Source organism: Ambystoma mexicanum, chromosome 1p (assembly GCF_040938575.1).
Source record: "Ambystoma mexicanum isolate Mex_15411 chromosome 1p, UKY_AmexF1_1, whole genome shotgun sequence".
NCBI lineage: Eukaryota > Metazoa > Chordata > Amphibia > Caudata > Ambystomatidae > Ambystoma > Ambystoma mexicanum.
Window position 1 is genome coordinate 1,185,199,268 of NC_090921.1, and position 17,069 is coordinate 1,185,216,336.

At 38.5% G+C, this 17,069-nt stretch overlaps 1 protein-coding gene across 1 annotated transcript in view; it reads left to right on the top strand.

Moving 5' to 3' along the window:
• LOC138533009 (IgGFc-binding protein-like) overlaps positions 1-17,069 on the top strand; it is a 330,908-nt gene that overhangs the window by 40,182 nt on the left and 273,657 nt on the right. Inside the window, exon 4 of the mRNA XM_069641116.1 lies at positions 15,486-15,599. Within this exon, the coding sequence (XP_069497217.1) occupies positions 15,486-15,599 (114 nt within the window). The remainder of the gene's footprint in view (positions 1-15,485; positions 15,600-17,069) is intronic.

Genomic DNA, 17,069 nt, shown 5'->3' on the forward strand with positions numbered 1-17,069 from the left:
AGATGGTCTAATAGACGAGTAGCAAAAACTCAACAACAAAACGATTTTCCATACAGAGCCATCCATCATGGTGATGGTAGGTAGAAGAGGAGAATGATCTGTGTATGTTGAAAAGTGTGCATGTCAGAATGTTGTGAACTTCGTTTAGGGTAGATTAGGAAGAAGGCTTAAGTAGTAGCCCAGTTTGCTACACACACAGTTGAGACATGTGTTTTAGGTGAGTGGTGCTTGGGGTGTAGGCTGATTTTTGTAATGTCTAGGAGGTTGGGACTGGCAGTGGTTGTAGTGTCTGTGATCAACTGGAAGAGTTTCAGGTTGCTGTCAAAGGGAACCTCAAAGATGCAAGCCTTTAGTGAGATGGAGAGGAGGTCAAGAGGAAAGATTTGAGAGACGAGAGATTGGGCTTGGTGTTGGAGCCATGGAGAAAGATGGCTTATGTACTTAAGGAGGTTAGCATGAGGCAGAATTTAGCCCTCCAGTGGTGGTATCCTCAGCAAAGAGGTGATAGTTGATGCCAAAGGAGGAAAAGAGTTTTCCAAGGAAGGATGTGCATCGGATGAAGAGACGTGCTCCTAGAACTAATCCTTGACAAAAGCCCACTGGGAAGGTTGCATGTGAAAAGGTGCTGGACTCCAATGAGATTGAGAATTGAAGGAGAGAGGGATGATCAACAGCTTTAATGCAAAAGGGTGGTCTTGGAGGATGAAAATGGAAGGCAGGTGAGAGTGGTAGGTTGTGATAAAAGCATTGGTGCAGTAGATGAGAACAGTCCCAATTGAATCTTTAGACCAGAACACACATTGGAGAGATCCAGTAAGTGAGTGGACCTCAAGATACTTGAATATGAGTTTGAAGATAACGCTCTCAATGATTTTAGAGTTTTAAGGCCAGAGATAGGCCTGTAGAATGAGGAGTTGTAGGGGCATGTTAGGGAGAATTCTCCAGAATGGCTAATTTCCCTTACCTAATGAGTCCCTCAGCAGCTTTGCTGGATTTCTTTATTGTTTTCACCTGGTAAGAGTGTGAGCCTTTTTTCCCACTCCTACATGTGTTTTGCTGTGTGTTTTTTAACAATTTTTGTGTTCATAGACTGTGGAGCTTCACCTACTCCATAGGCATCATCTTTTTACTATGTGTTACATAGCACCCTCACTGCAGTGACACAGGGTTGTCTTTTTCATACTTCCCACTTCAAACTCCATTTTCTGGGACTGACTACTGTCTCCCAGAACATGTAAAGTTGCCATTGACTTTATTAGTTTTTGAAGGGTTTGTTTCTTTTTACCTGCTAAGAGTGAGACTCTTTTTCCCACTCTTAGACATTTTTGCTATGTGTGTTCTAGGTTATTGTTTTGTGTTTAATGCCTATGGGGTTTTCTCTCACCCATAGGAACTATCTTTATGCACATGTGTTACACAACACCCTCCATGCAGTGACACAGGGGTGTTGTAGCGACCCCCAAACATAGACTCCATACCCTGGGACTGACTACTGTCTCCCAGAGCATGTAATGTCTCCATTGACTTTACCAGTCAAATCTTACGAACTTAACCAGGACAACCTATCTTACTATGGAGGTACTGAAAAGGGTTAATAGATTTCCCTTAGGTTCATTTACGAGGGGGTACCTTAAAGTCCCGCTCTTTAAAGTTTCTGACTGATGGCAGTGGTTACTACCAAAAATGTTCAACCGCAAATATTTTATTATGGGATTTTGCCATTGTTCGAGGCTAATACTTTTACTGACAGCCTCTAACATACCGCCAGTTTATTTTATTATTAACTTTACTCCGGTAGGTTTTATTTGCCAGATCTTTAATATAACTTCTTTCTCGAGTCTTACTCCATTCTCCTAACCCAGGTCGGGGATCCTTTGTTCGCTCTTTTGGGGGGCTTCTGCCAAGAAGCCCTCCTTTCGGCGCCTCTGAGTCTGGGGTGGGTCTGTTGTTTGGGAGGGGGAGTAGAACCCCTGGACAGAGTTGCCACAGCAACTCAGGTCGCACTCTAACCTGATAGGCTGGAGGGTCTCCCGCCAAGAAGACCACTCCACTGTGTGAGTGACAGCTAGGCTGTATGAATGGGTCGCTTTCTGCATAAAAGCAGAGTCCTGAGGACTGGAAGAGCAAGACGTCGCCACTGGAACTACGGAACCGAAGGGGAGAGAAGCCACAGACAACTTCAGCATCTGCACCAAAGGTGAAGCCCTGCCGGATCATCTCACCACTTTTCTTCCACACGACGAGAGGCGATCTTTATCGAAAGAGACTTCTTCCCTTGAGATGGTGGGAACAACCAGTTCACCCATTGCTTCTCCGGACCTGCCATGGTCGAATCGACAGTGCCCCGCACTTGGAGACCGGAGAGCCAGGCAGCTATCGACCCGAACCGCGATTAAAAGGAGCATACCTTTTAAACTTCGTTTGGCAGCACCGTGGCTGGTTTCATCCCTGGGTAGTGCAGTGACTCGAACCTTCCTCCACAATGAGAGCCTCTCTTCCTCTGCTGGACCCCTCAAACTGCAGGAACTACAAGGAACAACCACCACCGCAGGAGCCACTTCTTCACGTTTAAGGTACATTGTTCCGCCAGGCCTCCCTTTTCCCGTGGTAGCCCTAAAGGTGTTTTAAATCCTATCTCTACTTGTTGGATTGGCCGCCCTCTCTCTTAACATTGTCTTTCGCCTCACATCTACCTCTTCAATATTTTTCTACTAAAGACTTGACTGCAGCTACAAGAACATTTTTGCTCCTAAGCGCTTGGTCCTGTACCACTGACTCTGGCTCAGGCCTATTGACTCTGGCTGAATTGTTAGATCTGCTCTCACTAGATTGGTTTTAATGAGAAATGTGTTGATGCCCCTAAATCTTCTAAACCCCTCTTCTGTTTTAACTTGTGGAGTGCCATTTTGCTCAGTTTTCATTCACTTATATTTCTGCTAAAGTGTCACTGTGCATTACTTGTTCACAGAACTTCAGGGAAGTGTTGCTAGGGGGTGTCTGAAGATATTTCGTTTTAACGTGTGCTTCCCCTCCCTTTCTTTAAATTGTTAGAGTGCCATTTGTAGTTGGTTTTCACTGTGCTGATTTGCTCAGTTTTCACTCTACCGCAAACTTGTCTACAATTGAATAGGTAGTTGTATATGCTTTTTCCTTGGCTAAACTTAACTTACTTTATCAACTGTGATTTATGTGTTGAACTAGATGTGTATAGAATACATCTATTCTCTTTTTGATACAAAGCTTTGGTCAGTGTTTCCTTGTTCCATAGTACTGTGATACCTATTGTGTAAACCCTGAATACTGCTCATCTCCCTCTTGAGATAAGTCTGACTGCTCAGCCACAGCTACCAACTAAATCTTTGTGGTACAGACTGATCTGATACCAAAGGGGATTTATTGCTCTCACCTGTAGTCCTAATCTGGTGTAGTGCTCCCTAATGGAACTGCACTGGATTCTGCCTAACATATGGATATATATATATATATATATATATATATATATATATATATATATATATATATTCAATGAAAAAACTTTGTTAAAAGGGACGTTATGGTTAAGTTGTGCTACTAAAAACCTATCAAATTCAGTAAAACAACTTTGTTAAAGGGACGTTATGGTTCAAAGTAAAACCGAAAAACCCCTGAAATTTGGCAGTTATGGTAAGATAAGTAACCATAACTCGCGCCACCGTGCACTGCTAACACTAAAACCCAGGACTTCAAAGATGACATCACAAATGTCATTGATGACATCACTGATGATATCACATGTGCATTTACTTTTCATGAAAACTCTGTAGGAGGGATTCTTATAATGTTCACCAAAAAGTGTCAAGGATCATTTGAATAAATAGCATGAGCTAATTAGTGCATTAAGCAATGCATCGATATAAATAGCATTCTATTATGAAGTTCTATCCAGTATACTAAGCAACTCATGCAGAAACATAGGCAGTGTGTGCAGTATACATGATGAAGGTGCAGTATTCATAATCTTGCCATGTAGAATAATGAAATGATAACTGCTTTCTTACTGGAGTTTTGCATACTGTGAAAAATGTAATAAGTAGCTAATAAAACCCACTTAATACATAATTACATTATTACAGACAAAACACAAAGAGACAACACCACATACAAATATGAGTATGTACAGGGACAGAGAATTAAGCAAAAAAGCAGAAGTAGTAGCAGAAAGATTTCATAACCTAACTGATTATCTTTATGCAGAGAAATGATTGCTCTGTTTCAAAGCTGCTACTTACTGTATGTATGTGTATCAAATGATGTCAGTGAACCCTAAGGAAAGGAGTGCGAGTACAATGTATACAAATATGAGCATATACAGGGAAGGTATAGTAATACAAATAAAACTATGAGAAAGTGCTGATACTCTAATGATTATCTTCATTCACAGAAAGGATTGCTCTCTTTCAAGCTTGTGTCTTCCGCTATATATATGTTTCATATGATATGACTTGACCCTAAGTCTACAAATATAGTACCTTTTCAATTTTTACTTCCTGACTGTTACTGAAGAAAACTATGTGGCTTAGATATGTCAGTAAAGGAAACAAAGGGAGAGCCAGCCATGTGATGTCATCAGTGATGTCATCAATGACATTTGTTATGTCATCTTTGATGTCCTGGGTGTTAGTGTTAGCAGTGCACGGTGGCGGGAGTTATGGTTGCTTATTTTACCATAACTGCCGAATTTCAGTTTTACTTTGAACCATAACGTCCCTTTAACAAAGTTTTTTCACTGAATTTGATAGGTTTTTAGTAGCGCAACTTAACCATAGCGTCCCTTTTAACAAAGTTTTTTCATTGAATTTCATAGGTTTTTATTAGCGCAACTTAACCATAACGTCCATTTAACAAAGTTTTTTTACTGAATTTCATAGTTTTTTAGTAGCACAACTTAACAATAATAACTGACTTAATGTACATGTAATATGGAACATACTGAACCCTTTCTACTGAATTTGACTGTCCCCGCACATGTTCGAACAACAGTACCACCACCTAAAAACTCTGGGGTGGTATGTGTAATTGTTATATCATAACATAGGAACATTTAACACTTTCACAAAGCAGCACACATACAAAGTATATGTAGTAATACTTAAGAAATGTAACCCATATATGTGAAACACTAACCATTCATTTAAATACAATATGTTCTAAAATGGAATATACCAAAAGAAGATAAAGTGGCTTCCAACATAATTACCTCACAGACACTCCACAACTAAGAGCAAGACCAGACGTACAGACTACTCATCACATACTTTCCTGAAATAGTAAGTGCACTTCATTTTACTCATATATTTATAAACTTTCCGTATTAGATAAAACATATATTACTTTTTTGTTTTCTCACAGAAATGTGTAGTACTCTGGTGTGGCTAGAGGAGCATTTCCCACAAGACAAAATGTCAGAAGATAGTGCACCTAATGGTACACACTTTACTATATGAACCAATTAATAAATATTATTTTGTATACATTTAACATTTACATTTTTTTTTTTTACAGACCATACAAAAATTGCCACTACCACAGAAAAAGAAGCGGTGGATAACACTCTTGAACACATTAACCAAAAAATTGACCAATTTATGGCAAATTTTAACGATTTAAAGAACTTTGTGGAAGATCACCTAAAACTACCAACAACATACCATTGTCCCACCTGTACATGTCCCCCCTCACCATACCCCGCTCATTTAACCCCAAACCCTCTCCATGGACCAAAACGTTTTGATGACATTTCCATCCCTTCTTCACCTGATCCCAATTATGTTGAAATCCCTAATTCTCCTGTTTTTGTTTCTGCCCCACCTTCGCAGTCATAAATTGTTTATATATGTCAAATAAAGTTACTTTTTTATATTGTGTTGTAATTACTTTCAGTTCTTTGTGTTAAAACCAATTTAGGTGTCCACGGACAGCGCGGTTGTTCGGAAATATTCGTAAATAAACAAAAATGTAAGTGTCTTGAGGACACTATATCTGTCCGTAATGTTCTCATGCAAGTTGAAACTGTTCTAAGAACACTCGTACTGTCCTGAAATGTTCGTAAATAAACAAAAATGGAGGTGTCCTTAAGAACACTATGCCTGTTCGTAGTGTTCGCTAGCAAGTTGAAACTGTTCTAAGAACAATCCTGGTGTCCCGAATTGTTCGTAAATAAACAAAAATGTAGATGTGCTGGGGACTCTATGTCTGTCCGTATTGTTCGCAAGTAAGTTAAACTGTGCTAAGAACAAACGGCTGTCCGTAACAGTTAGTTTTACGGTTGACGTACTTTTAATTAGGTCAGGACCCGAACACTGTCCGTAGAACATCAACACGCATGCGCAAAACAATGTCCGTACATTGGGTGTCCTGCGGACGGTCGCTTCCTTAGCGAACATGCTCACGAAGCAGTCATGTGACCGCGCCCACGCTGATCGCGTGTTCTGAATGCGGACACTATTCGTATCCCCGAACAGTTTAAAAGTACATTTCCAAGTAATCCACAATATTTCTCATTAAAAACTCACCATACCACAAATCCCACATACTAATCCTAAATTTCCACATAGTTTTTGTGACTTTTTGAACGTTTTTTGGTGTTCGATCTGTCTTGCGGATGGCGCGCATGTCCGCGTACAAGCACCCCTTATAAAAGACCACGCCCTAGAGCTCATTCTCATTGTGTTTCTGGCTATTCCACAGAGCACACTGCATTTTGCTGCATACTTTGCAGATTTTGAGATTTCCACCTCCAAGACGCTAACATCCATGGCTCCACTATTGCCACCTGGTGCTACATCTGCCTCAGCACCACCCCCACCCCCTCCACCACCATCTCCCCAAGGGCCTGAAGAGGGGAACAGGAGTGAGGATACAGAGGAGGAAGAAGAGGATGACGAGAATGAGGTAGAGGAAATCCCTACTACCCACCCTCGGCGTGATTCTTGGGTGTGGCGGTTGTTTACCGTTCATGGGAATGTTCCTAAGGCTTGTGCGAACCGTGTCACAGTCGCGGGAGGCATGGTGCGTACAGCTTTGGGACCACGACCATGAAGCGACACCTGAACTCATTCCACACTGGGGCCATTGGCCAGGCTGTACCTTGCGAAGTGCGTAGTAGGTTGATTACCTCTACTTCATCCTCCGTTTCTGATCCTGTCACCACAAGGAACACCTCTGTGGGACAGCGTCTTCCTCAAGCTGCCTCACAGGCCATACAGAATTCTGATGACCCTTACCTTTCGAGGGTCACAGTTGTATGTATGTACTGTGACACAATACTCTGCAGGGAAGAACGACTTTGGAGTGCTTTTGAGACTATCGTCTCAGAGCACGAGAAGACCTGCTCACTACCCAAATAAAACCCACTCTAGATCTTCCTCTCTAAGCTCACCCTTTCTTATCCCTGTGGTTGGTGTCCCCCGCTTTACCCTCCTTTCCCCTCCTCTCCTAGTGTGTTGTGTATAAAAAAACAAAATAAATACAAAATAACAAAAATAAAAAAAAAAATAAGGCTCTTTTCAGAGCCGCCTTTCACAGTTAAAAAATAGAAGTGAAGATAAATAAAGCAGGGCCCTTTGTATATCTTAAAAGTCCGTGGACAGTTCGCGAACATACAAAAAATGGGGGTGCTACCCTATTGTAACCATTGCATTTTTCTCTGGGAGCAAGTGGTGTCTCTGAAAAGAGCCTTTGAGAGGTGTTTGTATGTCAAAAATTATAAATACATAACACCTACTTAAAAATGGATGCTGTATTTCTAAAAAAGTCCAACCACTTCATTCCACGCACTCCATGCCAGTGTACTTCCACATGTGGGAATCCAAGATACATAGATACTCCACAGCTTTCTGCATGCCCCTTCAACCAATGTATCCATGAGTCTCCCAAAATCCACAAAATCTCCCAAAATCCACAAAATCTGTTTTTTGAAACACTCAGCCATAGCGATCTGTTCTTCTCTCAGCAAACACTCACTAAACTTTACTGACCAATCCCTTGCTACATTCAATCTCATTTGCATGCCTCCCCACCCCAAATTCCTGGATGTAATATGCAGTGTCCTAGAACTACCGCCATGTCCGCGAACATATCGTAACATGGACAGCCCTTCTACCATTTCCACTTCACTCTCTGTACCATTCCCTCATTGGATGTAGCTAAGAAATCACATGACCATCCGCCAATCAAATCCAAGACCTCTACATGTAACTGCATCATCATAGATCAGCACTGCAAATGTACGGTGAATCTCTCGGAGTACAAGTCTCATACCATTGGCAAGCACGATCTTCGAGAAATACTATACAAGTCTCCAAGATTTCTACTTGCAGCTTCGTCCATATCCATATGCATGAACACAAACTACAGGTATGCATATTTTCTATACAGTACATGAACACATTTTCTAACCGACTTTTACCTTGTATAATCTGTAAAATGAATCTAAAATCATTTTTTCATTGTCCTTTAATGAACTGTGACTTACAAACCTTTATACTGTTTAATTTCTTCATACACACACACACACGCAAATGATCTTAAACCAACATTTTTGAAATAAAATATATAGACTACATATAATCAAACAAAATTACATGCACACTCTATGATCAAATCTCAAACAATAATATTTGTACAAACACATAATTGGTTTTAATTTTTTCAATTTATATAATTACTTACATTTATATGGGACAAGCAGGCTATGGCATTGACTCACTATTACATGGAAAAGCAGGCTATGACATTGACTCACTATTACGTGGATAAGCTTAGTTACAGGAATAGTGGTATACAGTGGTACAATATGAATTTCACAAGCTATAGTAAAGATATTTTCTTTCCTACAGTTAGTCATAAGATAGTTTTAATGGTTTTGAGGAAGGTGCTGAGCATTTCAATTTAAAAAATCTATGTCTAAATTAAAAACAGTGCTATATACAAACCAAATTACTAATTTCTTTCTTTTACAATTGCAGTGAAGACCATTCTCCAGAAAAGAAGGAGCCGAATTTGAAGTACAAAGAACAACTAAGAAGCAGACTACTCATTTTAGAAAAAAAGTAAGTAAAATGTTACCATAATATTTGAATTATTACTCAAGCACACTGTAAGGTTAATTCATGCTATATCTGTGCCTAAAAATAGAGATTCTGCAACATTCTGACCAAAAATCCCCCCGTCTTAAACAATGATTTACTGGCAGAATGGCCCACAACTTCCTATTTTTCAACACACAAATTATCCAACTCAGCCGCTAGAATTTAGATGTTGTAGAGCAAACAACTGTTTTAATTGTATAGTTTTAGATATACTATTTATACTTCTCCAAACCACTGGCTTACTTTTTTCTGTCATCTGAACCCCAGTTTAGTAACACATTAATTCAAGAATACCCCCTAGTAGTTGTACTTCCCAAAGCACAATCACACACCATTACATACATCTTTATCATCTTACTCAAACACTCGTGCACACAACACACATGCATTCCAGAACACCCCAACGCATACCTTCTGTATTTTTTTTCAACAGACCCTAAAGAATGCCTACCAAAAAGCAACTCTGTAGAAAGAAACGCAGAAGTAGAGCAAATGAAATGAAAGCTCTCCAACATAAACATCCCTCTATAGCAGAATTTGTAAAAAAAAGTTGAAACACAACAGCTAATACAGTCATGTAGTGAAACAGAAGAAGTTTCTTGTACAAAAACTTTTCCTCCTCTATCAAAAAGTAAAACAAACCAAAAAATAATTAACAGAAAATCAACTATCACTACAAATAAAACTTCTTCTATAAATCTTGATGTAGTACAAAGTAAGCACACCAAGAAAAGTATTTTAACCAAAATGTTCCGTCACAAAGTCCTTCAAAATCTTATGAAAATAGGAGAGAAACCAGGTTCAACACTTCAAACCTATCATAGAAAAGTCATCTTAGAAGCGTTGATAGTGCAATTCTTCTCAAAAGATAGTTATTTATTTTAGTGTTAAACAGAATAAAACCACTAACAAAACTAATAACTAAATTACAAAAAAGACTTCTCAATAAACGAAATGTCAACAGAAATAACTTCTTAAATATCTGTGGAGGTGATTGGAGTCACACTCAAGCACAGAACCATACTTTAATGAAGAAGCGTACAAAATAAATCAAACAAACACAATTGCCATACATAGCAGTGGTCGACGTTATGAAAAAGTTAATAATACCATAATGTAACAAGAAGTATTCCTTACAATAATATGCCCTGAAAACATAGATTTACCCCTCCATTGAACTGAATCAGAACATCTAGTGTACGAATGGCCATGCACGTCAATGTGTAACATTCCCAAAACATGTTCAAGTCTTTACGCCAATTCCTCAATCAATATGTGAAAAGCAAAGACAAAATCAAAATTAAACTACTGCAAAATATGGATGCTTGTCCAGTACGCAAGTACACAGGACTACAAGGACATTCATTGGCCTGCATTACAGGACCTACTTGCAAAACAACCTTCCATGATATCAAAAGGATATCAACACATCATGCAAGTATAAGAAATCTAGTTTATAAACTGTACTATGCTAAAAGTCCTGCTTTAGCACTAGCCAATTTAAATAACATTCTTCTTCATGGTACAGCAAAATACCTACTAAAAGAAATCGACTATATCCAGACAAAATATTTTGGAAGTGAAACCCACTTACAAGATGAATTAGCTGTAAACCAACTTCGTAACAATTCTGCACATGGCAATCTTTCACTACACACATACAAAAAAGAAATACTAAAATTTGAAAGTACTTCAGCTGAAGTACCAAACCACGTATGTGTATGTTGCCGCAGAACTTTTTATAAAAGTAACACAAAAACTGCAGACCTATCATACAAAATAGAAGACAATGAAGAATGTAAACGGTTTGAATTAGCTCTCTACCTTATAGCAGAAAACAAATACGAAATAACTGACCCCATAATACGTTGCAGTTACTGCACTACAAAACTTGACAACAACCAAACTCCTTCACATGCTATCACAAATAACTTGGAATTATATCCACTACCAAAACCCCTTCAACAACTTAATTTATATGAGAGCATCATAATTCAAACAGTGCACCCATTTCAAGCAATAATACGCCTTCAACCAAAAACTGCAAAATTACCTCCCTCTGTATTAGTGAAAGGTATTCGTAGAAAAGTAGTGTATTTACCATTAGATCTAAAAGAAAATGTGCACACTCTCGGAGTGCAACGTCCAATACAACAATCTTTAATTATCTTGGTAAATGGAGTACCTGCAAAAGACAAAAAAATGTGGCAACAACTGGTAGATTTACATAAAGTTAGAGAAGCCCTGCAATATCTTAAAGAGAATAATGAATATTACAAAGAAATTAATTTTGAAGAAAACTTGAAAGATACAACTGAAATAATTCAAGAGACACAAGAAGCTGGGCAATTTGAGCTCCTAGATCAAACTACAATATCAAACACTTTAGACCATTATACAATTCATCCGTTGCACTCTAATGACACCATAGAAGATGCACTGGAAACGTACCAAATGCGTCAAACGAAAGGATCACCAATCAGCATATGGGAAAAAAGTATAGAAGCACATGCTTTTCCTCTACTCTTTCCGACTGGCAAAGGAAGAAGATACGATGATAGACCTATTCAAATATCAGCATCAGAATATCGCTCATTACGAATGTATTCTGAAGATCCCAGATTTCGACAAAATGTGGAATACATATTCCACCTACTCTTTGAAAGTGAACTGGCAACTTTATGTTACGGAGTTGCACACATATTAAAATCAGGATCACACTTTCAAAATATGACAGTTACACAGTTATTACAAAAAGTTCAACAAAAAGATGAGGTTTTACAAGCAAATCTTACAAATCTATTAGCAAATATGCGTGGTACTAAAGAGTACTGGTTTTGACGTCATGGAGATGTAAGTTGTATGATAAGAAACCTTGGCCCACCCACTTGATTTGTTACATTAAGTTGTGCAGAATATGCATGGGAAGATTTACATGCTTTCCTACGCATATCAAATGAAAACAAAACAAACATAGATATACTAACTTCCGGAGAACTTTGTTCTCAGGATCCTGTTAATGTTTCAAGATATTTTCACCATTGCTTCATTGCTATGCTACATTTTATTTGTAATAAAACTGTTCCTCCCCTTGGAGAAGTGCAACACTTCTTTTGGAGAAAAGAATACCAAGCCAGAGGAGCACCATATGTCCACATGCTTTTATGGATTAAAGATGCTGCTAAATTTGGTCAAGACAGTGATGCCACTGTTTTACAGTTTATTGAAAAATATGTCACTTGTGAAATTCCATCATAATCCACAAATAGTGATCTTCATGCAAAAATGTTACAATTCCAAAGACCCAAATGTGGCAAATATTGTCGTCACAAATACTAAAACAAAGGGAAATACTACACCAAATGCCGATTTGGTTTCCCTAGACCAGTTACAAATACAGGTCAAGTGAACAACCTCATGTCTTCAGTTAGACATAGTGTTAAAGGTAAGTCACCTAAAAATACATATTGCATAAAAAGAAAGGAAGAAGAAAAATATATCAATGATTACAATGCAATCATTGCCCACGTATGGAATGCAAACATAGATGTGCAGTACATTACAGACAATTCTACTGCAGTTGCACAATATGTCACAGCATACTTAACCAAATCAGAAAAGACAGAGCTCCAAGACCTCTGGAATGAACTGTCATCAGATAAAACATTTTCTCAGTAATTATACAGCTTTGGCATAAAAATTCTGTCCCATAGAGAATGTGGATCCTATGAAACAGCTGATCGATTAACTGGTACTGCATTGTATGGTAAATCTGCAAATATAGTATTACTAACTCTTGGTCCAGCTAAATCTAGAAAAAGAGTTCTAAAATCATACGAAGATATAGAAACAATAGCCAAACATGATCCCAACAACCAAGACATTTTAAAAAACAATTTATTGGACACATACTACCCAAATAGGAGTACCACTTTGGAAACCATGTGTCTATACCACATAGCCCAAAACTACACATACAAAAATAATATAAAACCTGATGAACAAAACCGTAAATACAAAGTGACAAACTGTGAAGGCAGCTTAGTAAAACTCACCAAACCAATTTTAATTAATCATATCAAATTGTCATTAAAGACTCCTCAACATCAAGAAGTATATTACATGCCCCTGCTAAAACTCTTTAAACCATGGAGAAAAGAAGAAGAAATACTAGATAACTATGACTCATATGAAGACGCTTTCAAAGCAAATGAAAGCAGTATAACTGATGTAAACTTTGCACAGTACAAAACAATGTTGCACAATGAACAGCAACACGAAGAAGAACTCCAGGCCCAACTAGATAAGGACACTCCTGACAGTAGTCAACCTTCTGTCATAGGAAGCCAAGAACCACTGGGAGACCCACTAATAACAAATGAAGCAGAATTAGCTATGATAGAAGTAGAAAACACCATGTGTCGGTATGAAGATAAAGAAGACTTAACTACACTACAATCAAAGCTAAACAATGAGCAACATAGCATTTCCAAGAAGTAACAAAATAAATTGCACATGGTGTACAACATGAAAACAAAGAATACACCTGTCAAAATTACAAACCTATACTATTGTATGTCAGTAGTGAAGCTGGTTCTGGCAAAGCATTCCTAATCAAAATCATCAATAAGTTCCTTCAACAATTGACAAACAACAAACTGTCAGCTGTTGTCACTGCCCCCACAGGTTTAGCTGCCTACAACATAGGTGGTGTCACTTTACACTGATTACTACTCCTGCCAGTAGAACACCAAAACAAATTAGATTATTACAAACTTTCTGTAGAAGCTGCAATGGAACTACGCAGAGCATTGAAACAAATCTAAATGCTACTAATAGATGACGTGAGCAATGTGTCCAACCTAATGTTGGCTTTGATTCACCTCAGATTACAAGAAGTACACAAAACAAACTATGAAGAGCTATTTGCAGGAAAACACATTATTTTTTTCAGAGATCTTCTTCAATTGACACCAGTAAAAGGTGATCCTATTTTTAAAACATTAGGACACAAACTCTGCCGTAAAACTGTTGGCAGCATAGGAAATGTCAACCTTTGGCAACATTTAAAATGTACAGAGAATTAACAGAAAACATGTGCCAATCTGCAGATCTCACTTATGCCAACATCTTAAAAAGTATCAGAGTTGGTATACTTTCTAAAGAAGCAGAAGCAATATTTAAAACCCGGCACATTCATGCACTTTATCGTGATAATGCAATGCGGTCTGAATGAACTTACCAGCTGGCAGACCCTGGCGACTTTGTGATAAGAACTCCTAGTCCCCGTATTCCTCTAGTCACTCTGTTGTTTGTTGACAATTTCTGTTAAAATGTTTAATGTGTGATTATGCATATCATCATCAACAATGAGCCATAGTTTGAGTAAGCTTTTCCAGCCCCCGCCAACCATCCCACTCTTCATGATAATACGTACAGACCTAGCTCAATTGACTCTAGGGCTTTTTGAGTGCCTTAGTAATAGAATGATCTTGTTCCAAGCGCCTACTTGAATACACACAAGATGACGTGGACCATGCAGTAGTCCTACGTTTGTTTCTAGCGACGCCGGACGCCGTTGTACCTAAGTCCAGAACAAACATCATAACATACGGCCGTACGCACATACACAATCACCCAGTCACTTGATACGCGGGCAGCATCACTCGCGAGCCGACCCCATTTGGAATCTCCGACGAAGGCGCAGTAGGTAAGCACAGCCTGGAGCTGCCACCTACACAATGGGGCGCAAGCGTATTTTCCCACTGGAGCCGAGGTCACAGGAGGACCGGGCTCACCTATATTCCCCTCTCCTGGTGGTCCAGTATGTAACAATTCGAACAATGCTTCATTCCCTGTAGCATAGACACAGAAGGACTTACATTGCCCTTTTCAAACACCCGCCGTATATATTAGATGCGGGGTGTTTACTCATTCATTTATTGACTTACTGATTTAGTTGCTGAGTGCTGGCGCTCCCTTTGAGTACACATTGTAAGGGGTCAATCTCATTTGAATTGACCTCGTGAGTTATGCATTTTCTTTCTAACTAGTGGCATATTACTTTGTCATGTAGTTCACCCCCTTTCTCTAAAAATGTCATAAATGAGAAACTTCGTTTTTGTTTTTGTTTCAGATTTGCATGACAGATATTGCATGTCTTCCCGGGAAGTACTTCATTTAACCTTCCCATCTACACGGATTTCCGTGGGAACCCCTGTAACTAGGTAAGATCTGGCCCCTGTTTTTAATATGATAGTACCTTTATAAAATCGAGTATTTTATTTGTATCCAATTACAATGGTACTTTCTGAATTTTTGTTTCGTTTCTCTTTACCTTTCCCCCCTTATCTACAGGTGGGATCTCCTGGCACTATCCTACTAACTACCAGACTGTTGACAGAGCAAATGTTAAGTGTCCGCCCAGCCCTGATGAATGTGGCCCCTACCTTGTCTGTGCCACTGAAACCGGTAGGCTCTTTGTGGCTTTGTTACCAGGAAAAAATCCAGACGAGCAGACATTTTCTCTGAAACTCGTCGGATTTCATTCCCCCTTTTTCTGACTCCCGCCGAGAATAAAGATGGAAAGCAGTAATTTTTCGCTCTGGATCCAAATGAATAAATAAAAAATAATATAAAGACCAGAAGAGAAGATATAACATGGGGGATTAATATTTATATTTTTAAGAGATTTTGGAAACATCCGTATACTATTCTTCCAAAGAAAAGCAAACACAAGTATCCGACAGAAATACATATATATGTATGTGTTCCTACATCCTGTGGATAGAGAAATTTAATAAAAAAATCCTTTTTCATCTATGAAGCAGTTTTTAACAAAAAGAAGCAATCCCAAGTACCTCACAAGAGGGCGAATTTAAATCCAAATTAAACCTTGGATCACAATATTCCCTACAACCGATCAACCTGAGTCTTCTAATGTGGTAAGATAATGCATGTGCTACAGATGTTATGGAACAATTAACCCACAAAAATGTCAATTGTATGGCCTTAATGCCAACACTTGCAAGCTGTTTCAAATTCAATGAAATAATGTTAAGTAAAGAAATGCAACCAATAATGGAAATTAGCGCCACAGACAAGCTAGATTTACATGGAATGACACTACCCATGTGTGACCAAGCCACAACAAGACTAAATAGTTTAGAAAAATCAATCTCAAACACAGCAGGCTTGGAAAAGATATTAAAACTAACCTTAAATTGCAGAGTAATGCTCAAACGTAACCTTGACGTGGACCAAGGACTAGTAAATGGAGCACTGGGTACAGTTCTTGGCTTTCAAACATACCCACATGACAACAGAATTCAGTTTGGCACTATTCTCTTTGACAAACTTTCAGAAGTAAAAAGAATAGGGCGCTCAACAGCTCGATTCCTTCTCTTCAAAGACATGTATGTACGCAAAGAAGAATTTTCTCTAACTCTTGCATACGCAGTCACCATTCATGAATCACAAGGTCTTACCCTAGACAAAGCAATTATAGACATTGGTAACACAGTCTTTAAAGAAGGCATGAGCTACGTAGCACTATCACGCTTACGTACACTTGACTGTCTATTTCTAATCAACTTTGATGCAAGTAAAATAAACGCTGATATTCCTTGCATTTTAGAATACAATAGACCTTGTTCACTATACACTCCCCATCTAAACACATATTCTGTCCAAAAAAAGTAAAAGATTTTAAAAGAAAAATAAATCAAACAGAAAAGCAACAGGATGTCACTGCAAATCCTCCAAAGAGAGTAAAAGAAAGTAATACTTCATCAAGTGCCACAAGCAAAAAAGAATCAATTAGGGAAAGTAAACCAGGTACTTCTTCAAAGAAGGAAGATAAACTCCAAAAAAAGCAGTCAGATACAAAACTACCTGGTCCATTTAAACTCTCAAATATAGTTGATGTAAGTTGCTATGCAA